The 12,785-nt window shown below is 37.0% G+C and overlaps 1 protein-coding gene across 4 annotated transcripts in view; it reads right to left on the bottom strand.

Annotated features, from left to right (window-relative positions):
* Positions 1 to 12,785, bottom strand: part of SMG1 (SMG1 nonsense mediated mRNA decay associated PI3K related kinase) — a 126,367-nt gene that overhangs the window by 46,808 nt on the left and 66,774 nt on the right. For all 4 annotated transcript variants that reach the window (XM_045460058.1, XM_045460055.1, XM_045460056.1 and 1 more), the window contains 14 exons: positions 11,699 to 11,800; positions 10,573 to 10,842; positions 8,855 to 8,985; positions 8,554 to 8,715; positions 7,968 to 8,086; positions 7,167 to 7,254; positions 6,972 to 7,073; positions 6,353 to 6,493; positions 5,575 to 5,774; positions 4,515 to 4,711; positions 4,198 to 4,359; positions 3,299 to 3,453; positions 1,629 to 1,771; positions 1,282 to 1,483 (listed from right to left, as the gene is read on the bottom strand). In XM_045460058.1, coding sequence (XP_045316014.1) covers positions 1,282 to 1,483; positions 1,629 to 1,771; positions 3,299 to 3,453; positions 4,198 to 4,359; positions 4,515 to 4,711; positions 5,575 to 5,774; positions 6,353 to 6,493; positions 6,972 to 7,073; positions 7,167 to 7,254; positions 7,968 to 8,086; positions 8,554 to 8,715; positions 8,855 to 8,985; positions 10,573 to 10,842; positions 11,699 to 11,800 — 2,174 coding nt within the window. The remainder of the gene's footprint in view (positions 1 to 1,281; positions 1,484 to 1,628; positions 1,772 to 3,298; positions 3,454 to 4,197; positions 4,360 to 4,514; positions 4,712 to 5,574; positions 5,775 to 6,352; positions 6,494 to 6,971; positions 7,074 to 7,166; positions 7,255 to 7,967; positions 8,087 to 8,553; positions 8,716 to 8,854; positions 8,986 to 10,572; positions 10,843 to 11,698; positions 11,801 to 12,785) is intronic.

The following is a 12,785-nucleotide window of genomic DNA, read 5'->3' as shown; positions in this document are numbered from 1 at the left end:
TGGGCCACTTTCTGGGCCATTTCCAGAACACTCAAAGCACATTATTCTTTCATCAGATCTGTTTCCTTAAGTCTTCGCCCAAATGTCATGCTGATGGCATTCCCAACCTTGTCTATCTGCCTGTGTGTCCCTCTAGAAGGGAACTCCTCAAGAGTCGGAATTCATGTTTCATGAGGTGCTACACCCCACTGCCTGGCACATAGTACATACTCAATGGAAAAATTACCCATTAGCCCATTTGCTCCCTAGAAGCTGAGCTCCACAATGGGAAGGACAGCTAACGACTCCTGTGTCCCAACCTCTTGGGAGTACACAAATTTTGATTTAAGAAATTCAGTACATATATTTTGGTTTTTGTTTTTTAATTTTAATATTTATTTAAATAATATCTACACCCAATATGGGACTCGAACTCATGACCCTGAGATCAAGAACTGCATGCTCTACTGACACAGCCAGCCAGGGGCTCCCAGTACCTACATTTTGAATTAAGGGATTAATAAATGCACAGAGAAATATGGAGATGAAAAGAAAGGGAGCGGATTTTATAAATGTTCATAAACTCTGTCCTCTCAAGAATATTTTTGAGAAGTTCATTTTTTTCTAATGTTTCCTTATTTTTGAGACAGAGCGTGAGCAGGGAAGGGGTAGACAGAGAGGGGGACACAGAATCCAAAGCAGGCTCCAGGCTCCAAGCTGTCAGAACAGAGCCTGACGTGGGGCTTGAGCCCACCAACCGTGAAAAGTCATCAAATGTGACCCTTCCTAAAGCAGTAACAAATTTGCTTTCACTCCTTTTGATTTTAAAACCATAAGCTCCGGGGCGCCTGGGTGGCTCAGTCCGTTGAGCGTCCGACTTCGGCTCAGGTCACGATCTCACGGTCCGTGAGTTCGAGCCCCGCGTCAGGCTCTGGGCTGATGGCTCAGAGCCTGGAGCCTGCTTCCGATTCTGTGTCTCCCTCTCTCTCTGCCCCTCCCCCATTCATGCTCTGTCTCTCTCTGTCTCAAAAATAAATAAACATTAAAAAAAAAAAAAAACCATAAGCTCTGAGAATGAAGATCAAATGACCGTTTCAACAGTTAACAAGTCTGTTTTCCACCGTATGAGTATCTTCCTCACATCTAACGCTGGTTTCTCGTTGTAGTCATTTTTTAAACAGCAGTATTACTAGAACTTCAAACATGCTGCAGTAGTAGATGGTACCAATTTTAATATTTTTCTGCCACAGAGGCAGACTTTAAGGTTGCTGAAAATTTATTTAGCTGAAAACCAGTCCTTACTTTATGTAGTTGAAATCAGCCTTTAGGTTGAGAGAAGTGCTGCTGGTACTCTTTTTCAGGTCGTGGATAGCATTCTGCCAGTCCTGCACGGCAGCCCAGTCCGCAATGGAAATGTAACACTCACATGCTTTATTTCCCAAATAATTTATAACCTCAGGGGAAGAGTCCGTTGATTTGGATAGCACAGTTTTCCTGGATTCACCTGAGTAAATGTATTTTATAAAACAGAGAGATCCAGGGAAGTTATAAATATTTTAATGAGCAGAGAAATCTAAACTATACAACAGGATCATTAATACAAACTATCTGAGCGTATATGACTTTTTATTTAAATCCTGGACACTCACCATTCAGAGAATGTTTGGGGCTGGCACTGTTTCGCCCAGCGTTGGCCAACGTGAGAACGGATTTGTCAAAGCTGGAGACGCAGCAATCGACACCTGTCATGGCACACAGGTGCTCCTGGTACTCCACAGAGGCCTTCTCAAACCTTCAATGCAAATTCAAACAGTCCTTACTTTTAAATTAGCCACAGACTTCATTTCCAAAAAAACTAAAAAAAAAAAAATTAATCACTCAAATAAACTGAGCAGAGATAACGAATTAATTATTTTGTGTGGGGTGGGGTGCACGAAATTAGATTTTTTCCTCACAACAAATGAAAATAAATGTATACACTATTGAAGTTTTTTTAAAGGCAGTATAAAATAACAGAAAATATTAAGTATCTGATCTCATTATATGCCAAGGCTAAGTAGAAGAACAAGTTTTAAAAAAGAATTCATAAAGTAACAGATACTAATGGCGTAATTTAAAACTTCCAGGTATGAAAAAACACCATAAACATTAAAAACAAATTATAAATCAAGAAATTAGACCGCATCAACAATCCTGCTCTATCAGTATAGCAGGATTTCCTATACTTGACATATCAGTATAGGAAAATATGAGAGGCCACGAAGACAAAATCTCCGTTTTTAAAAATCACATATGGTCAATAGAACTTAAGGGGAAAGTTATATTAATCATTACTAAAAACATATAAATTAAAACAAATTATCTTCACTGATGATGGTGGCAGAGTGGTTGTTTCTCAATGACCCTCGCTATTCACAACAGCAAAGGGAAGGGGTTACTCTATCATTAAGGATATAAAATGGAATATCTTTTCTGTACAATAACTTTGCAACAGTATGTATCATAAGCCTTAAGGTCTGTAGCCTTTCTTCTAGTAAATCAACTTGCAGGAATGAATTCAAAGAAAAGAAACAAAATTATAAGCTATAGCTTACTATGAAGAATTAAGTGCCATGGTACATTAAGATTAGTAAAAAAACATCAGAAACAACCTTACTGTCCAAGAATAAGGAAAGTTAAATTATGGTGCACTCACAAAAAATACAACTGCGTCATTAAAAATAACATTGTAGAATATTTAACATGCCAAAATATTTTTTTAAAGGTTAGTGAATAGAAAAAACAAAATGATGTGAGTAGCAGAAACACAGCCATTTCTGAGAAACTGTATATAAAAGAAAAAAGAACTACAGAGGCACGTACACCAAAACTAACAGTTATCACTAGCAGATGTAATTATGAGTTCTTCTATTTTTCCCACATTTTCCAGACTTGGGAAAATGGACATAAATACACACAGTCTGTTGCAATACATATTCATTTACCTAGAGAATGAGTGCACAGGGCTAATGAGCAAGCCCTCTAGCCATGAAGGACAGTTTGTACCAGACTCTGACAAGAAAGGTTATCAATTATGATGCAAGTAATTGGCAGATCTTATTTAAGGAGGATTTCTTACTAATCTGTAAGTAAGAAAGGCATCTAAGTTTTGCTGTTAAAGAACAGACTAAAGATGACTCCTAGTAAAGTGATTCACAGCGAGTTTCAATTGCTGAAATTGAACAAAGCTGTTTTAACATTTAACTACAATGTTATCCAGGAATACAGAGGGTTTAAATGTAAAGATATCCCATTACCTATTTCCTACCTTCCAACTTACCTCCCTTCTGCCTGCTGGGCCACTGAATTAATCCAGAGAAGATTCTTGCCAGCAATGGAGGATGACCAGACAGCAATTCCCTGTATGGCTTCAGGACAATGCAGCTCACACAGAGCTTCTACCACCATCATGATGGTTACTTCCAATTCATTCCCCTGGAAGTTCATTCACAACAATTAACCACAGACCTCAATACCATTAAAATTCAAGCATCTACTAAATTTACAACCACTGATCACAACCGAAGCCCATTTAAAAGCACGTGTATTTAACAATTATTTTTACAACATTACATTATTAGCTTAGAATTCTTGAAATTTCACATATACTGTGGCTACAAAAGGTAACTGACACAAGCTCAACAGCAGATGGTGTCAGGCTTTACAAAGTAAAAAAAATTACCCAAATTTAAACTGTGCTATCTGTAGGAGTAACATATGCAGTAAATATAAAGCAAAAGTCAAATATAAATAACCATGAACTAAAGGATGATTAATTTTATGTCTGAATATTGCCTACTGCTATTATCGAATTAAGAAACATTTGTTATTTTTGGATTCCAATTGTTTATTGAACCCATTTATAAACGAGCACTCTTCCCATTCATTATAACATTATTATATACACTTCCGCATACATTAAAAAACTACTACCTGCACTCTCCTGTACATTATAGTTACTAAAAATGATTACGAGAACTATTTCTTCTACGAGTTTCTTAGAACTACCTTTAAAGTTCCAAGCCCTTAAACATTTGACATGTTCTAAGCACAAAATATGAATAGTGACTTGGAACAGAAATTTTAACTTATTTCATTCATAGATTAAATCACAACCAAGGAATTAAACTCAACCTTTTCTAATCAACAGATTTAAAATTAACTCCAGATACACTTTACCTGAGATAGATTTGTCTTCATTTCCGTAAGCAAGTCAAAGCCATGCCTCACTGTCACAGCAGGCTGGCCTGCCAACAACCCAACCCTCATAATGGAGAGTCGGATCCGCGTCAGCCAGTCTTGACAAGTTTGGCGATTGGTATAGAAAAAAGTCCTAATGACCTTTAGAATAAAGAAAAAGAAGAGCTCACGGTTGGTTAAAATTTTAGGTACAGACGTCTCAAATACACAAGACTACTGAGATTTCAGCTCTGCACACACTGCCAGGCTTGACCATGAAACTGCTACAAAGCAACACTCAACCCACTGGAACCAACCTTGGGAGGTGACGTTAATGCATTAGCGCACCCCTCATATGCATTATACATTAACTTCTCCAGATTTTCCAGATACTGCAGAAGAAGAACAAGTCTAAGCTGGTTGCTACTGTGGCCTTCATCATTGTCTGCAGTTGTCCATTGACTAACATCTTGATCGGGGTTTAACGTGTGAGCCGCGAGACTTCTAATGATACCTTAAAGCAAAGACAGAATTCCATATTTATTTTTAAAAAAAAATTTTTTTTTTAACGTTTATTTATTTTTGAGACAGAGAGAGACAGAGCATGAACGGGGGAGGGTCAGAGAGAGAGAGAGGGAGACACAGAATCCGAAACAGGCTCCAGGCTCTGAGCTGTCAGCACAGAGCCCGACGCGGGGCTTGAACTCACGAACCGCGAGATCATGACCTGAGCCGAAGTCGGACGCTCAACCGACTGAGCCACCCAGGCGCCCCAAGAATTCCATATTTAAAAGACATCTCTAAAGATTCTAGAAGTTAGAGATAATTTCACAAATTCCTATTTGTCAAGCATTCTCTCTAACCTACCATTTAAAAACAAAATTCACAACATGAAAGGTCTTTTATTTTAGGGGGAAAAATGTTTTAACACAAATCCCCTAGTTTTTTTAACAAAAAAAGACATCCATGCTGTTGTCAACACAATTATTCAATGAAAGGTTATTTTAGCAAATATTATCTGAAAGACTGATCAATTATTGAGGAATAAAAAAAGCATATAACCTCAAATCTCTGAACAAAGATAAGAAACCCTTTTGTTTTTAAAGGCTATTTATTTATTTTGAGAGAGAGAGAGAGAGAGCACACGCAAGTGGGAAGGGCAGAAAGAGAGGGAGAGAGAATCCAAAGTAGGCTCCACGCTACAAGTACAGAGCGCAAAGAGGGGCCTGGTCCCACAAACCATGAGATCATGACCAGATCCGCTATCAAGCCTATGACACTTAACTGACTGAGCCACCCAGGAGCCCCCATCATTTCTTAATATAGGGTTTAAAGGTACTTCTATCACCAAGTTTGAAAAAGCACAAAGCCACTTACCTTCAATTGTCTGGAACGTATCCTGAGCTCTGCCCAGTGGGGTTCTCAACTTAGAAAGCACAGTGAACTGTGCTGCTTCCCAAATAGCCCACTGCCAAAGGACGGCATCTGTCTTCAGAAGATTTCGGGGAATTGTTGATTGGTCACGCTTATCCAGTCTCTGGCAGCTATAGAACAATCTTTCTAACCAATTGTCCTTCCTGGGAAAAGTAGTTTCATATTTAACAGACAATGACAACTTCATTAAATAAAAAAAAAAAATAAAAAATAAAAAAATTTGCAAGGGGAACAGGCGTAGGGGACTACAATTTTTCCTAGTTCAAAAGACAAAACCCTTAACACTGAGAAGCATTATATCCCTATCTTTCATGCTGAGGAGGTCTTTTACAGTTAAAACAGGATGGGGTACGATGTGGAAGGATTATTACGGTAAATGGCCCATGAGAATTTGGCTATCAGGATAAAACATTCACTGCAACTCAGCACCTGCAGAATGACTATGTCCCCAGGCCTCTCCTCAAGCATTAATGACTAAGTCAGAACAGTTAACTGTCAAACATATTTCATCACTCAATTTTAAAGCCCATTTTTGTTTCTTCAGATGCTATCTTCGAAGCAATTCTTCCTACTGCTGGAAACTAAAATAACCCATTTGAGAAGATATCACTTTCTATTCTGCCACTCCTGACATGTTCTCTCCAAAAATGGGTGTAGGGTCAAGATATTCAAGTACATTTAAGTTGCTTTTCCCAGATGAAAGAGTCAAAGAAAATCTTACCCTGTTCTATGAGAATTCCCATATAAAATAAAACTAATAACATCAGAGAAATCTTGTGGGTGGAATGTGTTACTCGGTGCTTTACTCATGTGACTTCTTAATGCTAAAGAAATTTCTTGAATTTCTGTGTGATTGTTATTGCTGTAGACAGAAAATAAAGTCACTGTTACACAAAATGTTTTAGTGAACAGGCTAGTTCATACTGTAAATGGGCTATTTCCTTGCCAACTAAATGCAGAAGTAAAAAAATAAAACAGACTTCAAAACAGACACTGAAATATTATTACGGTTTCAAAATCAACCTAGTAAAAAATAAAGATTACAGTTGAGTTTTTCAAATAACTGAACTACTAAGAAACACATTTTGGCACCCTATTATATAAATTATTCAGTACTTATTACCATGAGCTTCTAAGTTTATAAAAAATATTAAACTTTGTTACTTTCTTCTAGACCTGGACAATTTGATCCTTTGACATGTCTTCAGTCACTGAGAAGTGCCACACAAGATGTGACACTGATTCACTAATAGGCAATTTGTCGTTTCTTAAACTGAAGGACTACTAGGCAGTTAAAACATAGTGGGAGGGATGTGTTTGTTCTAACACAACTGTTATACCTCAAGACAACATCTAAAGGAATTGACTTCAACAGCTTTCCAAATGCTTGTCGAATGCGAGTTCCACTGTGGACAAGCTGAACACGGCAAACATCAACACACCTACAAAAAAACGAAACAGGTAACAGAAAGAAGTGCAGCAACAGTTCCAAGGTACTAGGACCAGGGTCAGAAGATAGAAGCTTTAGTCCATACCGCTGTAGAAGATCATCTGGCAAGGAAGACGACAAAGCATGTAGACTGCTGCAGGCTTGCAGACAGATATTCACGTCTTCAACAAGAGCTATTAACAGGAATTTAAAAGATACTTTCAGTTTGCCACAAGAAATCACATGCCAGTACATCATAACTTCCTGAACACACTCACTCGTTCAACAAATAGTGAGCGCCCACACTACGGACTAGGCATTGCTCCTGCCTAGAACCATCACTGGCATTAACAGCTGGGAAAACGATACGTTCAATAAAACCCACTTAAAGTTACTAGTCTTCACCCAAACCTTTTTCTGAAGGAAATTTCAAAAGTATATGGGATGTATAAATATTTTTGTAAGATTAAAAATGTGACAACCACTTAAAAACAATTTATTTTTCATGTATTAAGAATACCAAAATTTGGGGCACCTGGCTGGCTCAGTCGGTTAAGGTTCCGACTTTGGCTCAGGTCACAATCTCACAGTTTGTGTATTCAAGCCCTGTGTCAGGCTCTGTGCTGACAGCTCGGGGCCGAGAGTCTCCTTCCAATTCTATGTCTCTCTCGCTCTCTGTCCCTCCCTGCCCACATGCGCGCATGCACACACTGCCTCTCTCTCTCTCAAAAATAAACAAACATAAAAAAAAAATAACAAAAGCTAAGACAGATTATGCATCTGCCCCAAGATGGGAATTATACATTTCATGTTATGAAAATGTTCAAGTGACTATCTTTCTCTCATTTTACTAAAGACCCCTTTCAAGTGTAGATTAACAAAATCTTTAAAAATCACAGAATCTTACTGTTGGCTAAAAGGCCTTTACAAAATTTATGGAAAGATGGAAGAGAGAATAAAGGTGCATATGTTTCAGACTTCTTCATTAAAACAGCCACTTCCAAAGCCCACGTCATTAACAGTTTCCTGAAACACAAAATATACAACTGATTTTACATTAAAGAGAAAGAAAGAGAAAGAAAGAGAGAAAGAAAAGCTTTAAAATAATCTATTCTTCTTACATTGGTTTGCTTTTGGCTTTTTTACTATCTCAAGCAACAGAAAACAAAAATTCAAACTATAGAAATTCCTTTGTCAAAAAGTTGAATGCCTTTTAAGAAAATCTCCCCAAACCAGAAGGTGTAGCACAGAATATAAAAAATCTGTATAGGTACATTCTTCTACACAACTGCAGGCAGGGAGGTTTCATTCAATTCTTTCGGGAAAGAACAAGAAATCCTGGATTAAATAATAAAGCTGTATTTTCAAGTGTGTCGTAACGAAGAGGCTGCTCTACCCCACTGCCTTAAGGCTGGATTTCTTACCCTCAAATTATGTAGCTAAGTTAATGAAAGTTAAGAACACCTCATATTATGAAATTAGCACTTAGTTACCTTGTGTCCTGGTTAAGATTATCTTTCTTAAGCAATATTCCCAGGAGATTTAATATAATTGAGAAATGTTTTTTTGTAGCTGTAGTTACAGTACTAATCACAGCTCCATCAAACAAAGACGGGGACGAAGAACTAAGACTACTAGATATAAAGTGATCGTGCCTGGAAGACAAAAGAAAAATCATCTTTCATCTCTAATTTTTTTTTAAAAAAGCAGTTCCAAAGTCAACACTTTCAAGTGCCCATCTTCCCTCATAAAAATTAAAAAGAAATTATTTTAAGTATCCGTACAGCACAGTACCTGGTACAATGAGAATACAACGTGTAGAGCACTGCATATTGAATGGCAGGGAAGTGAACAGCCAAGTCACCGTGCACAATCATCAGATTCTTACTCAGGAGGGCAAAGACAGTTGGAGACAGTGCCCACATCTGATGACGTAAAAAGAGAGTAAATGTTTGTTTTCTCCAAGACACGCTTGTCCTTCAAAATATGTGCACACATTTTTAAAGTCTAAAATCACAGATTTAAATCCAGAAACAATCTAGTGCATTAAACCTGGGGTCAGCATTCACTTTTTGTGAAGAAAGTAAGTATTTTAGACTTTGCAGGTCAGGTGATACCTCTGCTGCAGCGGTCACCTCTTCAACTCTGCCAGGGCGGTGAGAAAACAGCCATGGACAAAAACATAAATCAGAGTGGCTGTTTCCAGAAAAGTTTCCTTACAGAAACTTTTTATACATACCATATTTACTACAGTAAATATAGTATATATATATATATATATATATATATATATATATACACACATACAATACTATACTATTTTTATACATACTATAAATCCTTGAATTTAAATGGGAATTATATGGTATGTGAATTAAATGTCAATAAACATTGTTTTTTAAAAAGAGAAACAAAAATAGGTATTGAGCTGTACTTGGCTCATGGGCCAAAGTCTACTAATTCCTGATCTAAACAAAGCACTCGGTACCCTTTAGTGTACTAGACTAGACTGCCTCTCCTCAATTTTCCATCTGCTGCAAATGGCAAGGTGCCCTGTCCAATGAGAAAAAAGGTACCTCCTGCCACTCTAAGCCTTTTCCATCTTTCCCTTTTCCTTCCACGGCCAACATACTCCATTCTACCTGACTGTCCCTTCCCGATACTGTTTCCAGAGTGCAAGACAAAAACCTCCTCAAATCTATATACAGTAAGAACTGCTCAACAATGAAAGGTTAGGGTCCGAGTAGAGTTTACTGTCTCCTTCCAACATCTGCCGTAAGGAGCAGTGAAAAGAGGAGCTACACGTGGAGCGACACAAGGCAATCTGATCACGAGAGCATGCAAGTATAAACATCAAATGTTGGCTTTTCCCTCCCTCCCCTCTTAGGAAACTTTATCTCTTAATTATATCCTATTATTTTTTATTAGAAGCAATGTTTTTCAATCCTTCAAGGTCTAACAGAAGGGGAAAATATACATATCAGCAATAATTATAAATCAAAAAAGCAAGGTCACTTCAAATTTCTTAAAGGAAAGTTATCTTTATTCTTTTCCCCAAAAGAAAGAATATATGAGTATTCCTAGAGAAAAGTAGGCAGTCAAAAAGTAAAACCATCTGTAAGCACTAACTTTAGTGAACAGAAGGAGAAAAGCAGGGAAGAAGGAGCTGTGTATTAAAAGAACTACACAAATTTGAGCTGTAGAAAATGTTGACAAATTTTTTATAGGTATGCTAGAGTCAACAGAAATTCATAAAAGACATTTTCCTAAAAATAAAACAAATGTGAAAAAAATCTTTTCAAAGGCTGTCAAGGAAAGGAAGAAGAAAACGAAATCTAACGACCAGAATATATTCCTGTCAATTTTAATTATCCAGGCATGTCCTAAATATGGCACTTTGTTCTACAGTGACTCCAGAGACACACCGACATGATAACAGTAAATGAAATAAACATGCAATGACAAGAGGCTTAAATGAGATTAAAACAAAGCCACTACAAGTAAAGACTCACCCCAATTAGCGAGTTTTTGGCATTTCCAATTGTAGTCAGGGCACTGAGGTCAAATATAACTACAAATTTGGCATTGTCTACATTGAATACATGATTTTTAAAAGCCTCGTGTTTTATTTCAGAACAGGCATCAGGAAGTTGTAGACTATGTAGCAGATTGTTTAGGGCACAAGTCATTTCCCCCAGGATTAATTTATAGGCAGTCTCCAAAACAGGAATGTTCTTCAGGCTAAGCACTGCTTGATAAACAGCATGGGCTACTGCAACAACCTTCAAAAGAGAATGCAGGAGAGTGATAACTAAATGGAATATAAAATTACTAGCTGCCTAATGTGATGATACAAATCAATTTGAAGACCAAGAAATTCACTGTCCAGAACATCAGAGACCTTAATTTCTTTAAAAATCCAACCTTAAGGAACCTACATGCATCAAAAAGTTTATAAAAATTTTCAGAGGCGCCTGGGTGGTTTAGTCAGTTAAGCGTCCAACTCTTGACTTCGGCTCAGAGGGTGGGCTCCCGCCCTGTGTCGGGCTCTGTGCTGATGGTGCAGAGCCAGCTTGGGATTCTCTCTCTCATTCTCTCTCTCTCTCTCTCTCTCTCTCTGCCCTTCCCCAAACATACGTGCATGGCATGCGCTCATGTATGCTCTAAGTAAATAAATTTTAAACATTTTAAAAACCTTATTAGAGAGTAAGGGTCCTCTAAATTAAGAGTTCATAAAAGTATCAAAACACACACAAAAAGAGCAATTTGTGAAAATTGGTTTTTCAACAACTACTTGGAAAATCTGTCGCGGTTCTGACTGGGAGTCAGTTGAAAAGCTAATAGTTAAATTTATGGCATACACAGTACTTCTGAACTTATAACTTTAAAAAGATAGCTGCTTGTTTTATGAAATTTTAATAAAACTTGATAAAAACAAATTACGGAAATATGAAAAGAATAGCTGCCCATCAGTCTGACAATCAACAAATACTAAGTTAAAAGCATCACTGTAATCACTGTATTTTAAATCCAGTATTTAGCATTTCACTCAATTTCATTTATGTAGCCTAATAGGCAACTTAGGTCAACTCTTCAATGACCTAAGTTACCAGAAGTTCTTATCAGGGTATCACTTACCTCCTTTTCTTTATGATAACGCAAAAATAGTAGTTTAGATGATGGTATAAACAGTTTTTCTACAAATGACGATGGCAGTTTTGTATTTATCTGTTCAACAATCTAAAAGAATAAAACAAAATGAAGTGAGCTATCAAGACACAAAAGGACAAGAAACCATTTTTAAATGCAAAATGCTAACAGAAAGAAGCCAATCTGAAACAGCGACACACTCATTCCAATGATAAGACCTCGTGGAAAAGGCTAAACTATGTATACAGTAAAAATATCAGTGGTTACCAGGATTCGGGAGGGATGAATTGGTAGAGTACAAGGGATCTGTAGGCAGGAAAACCATTTAGTATGATACTATAATGGTGGCATTATTCATTTGTCAAAACCTTAGAATGTATAATCCAAAGAGTGAACCCTAAGGTAAACTATGGACCTCACTTAATAACCTGTCAATTTGGTTCATCAATTGTAATAAATGTATCACTAAACAAGATTAGTTAATAATGAGGGGAACTACTGTGGTAGAGAGTATGAGAACTCTGTACTTAATGCTCAATTTTTCTCTAAAACCTTAAAAACTGTTCTGAAAAATATTAATTAAAAACGTAATATATCTAAACTATATTTTAAGTCCTTAACATTGTAACATTTAAATGTTGAGACACTTAAATAGGATACATGTATCTACACTTAAATATGGGCATTTTTTTACATTGGCAATTGGCAGAAATGTTCAGCAGAATATCAGCTACAATTTGCTTTAAAACAATTCAGTTGGGGATGGAAGCACAGCAAGGAAGACAGAGAGTCAGAGGCCTAGAGGAAACCAGATGGACCATGTGTTTCTAATTATAGAAATAATACAAAGATTCATTATGCTATTCTATTTTTTTAATACCCTTCAAAATGCCCATAATAAAAGACGGAGAGGAGGGGAAATATTTATGGTTAAGGAAAGAATAAACACTATAAAACAAGTTTGATTTGGGAAACAAAACAGAACAAGGTCTTTCAAAATAGCTATCAAGTACCGATACAGTATTTATCATGTGTACTCGATAGCCTTATGTGAAGGACAATGTTTCATCCAAAA

This window comes from Leopardus geoffroyi, chromosome E3, assembly GCF_018350155.1.
Source record: "Leopardus geoffroyi isolate Oge1 chromosome E3, O.geoffroyi_Oge1_pat1.0, whole genome shotgun sequence".
NCBI classification, from domain to species: Eukaryota; Metazoa; Chordata; class Mammalia; order Carnivora; family Felidae; genus Leopardus; species Leopardus geoffroyi.
This window is presented reverse-complemented; position numbering and strand designations above follow the sequence as displayed.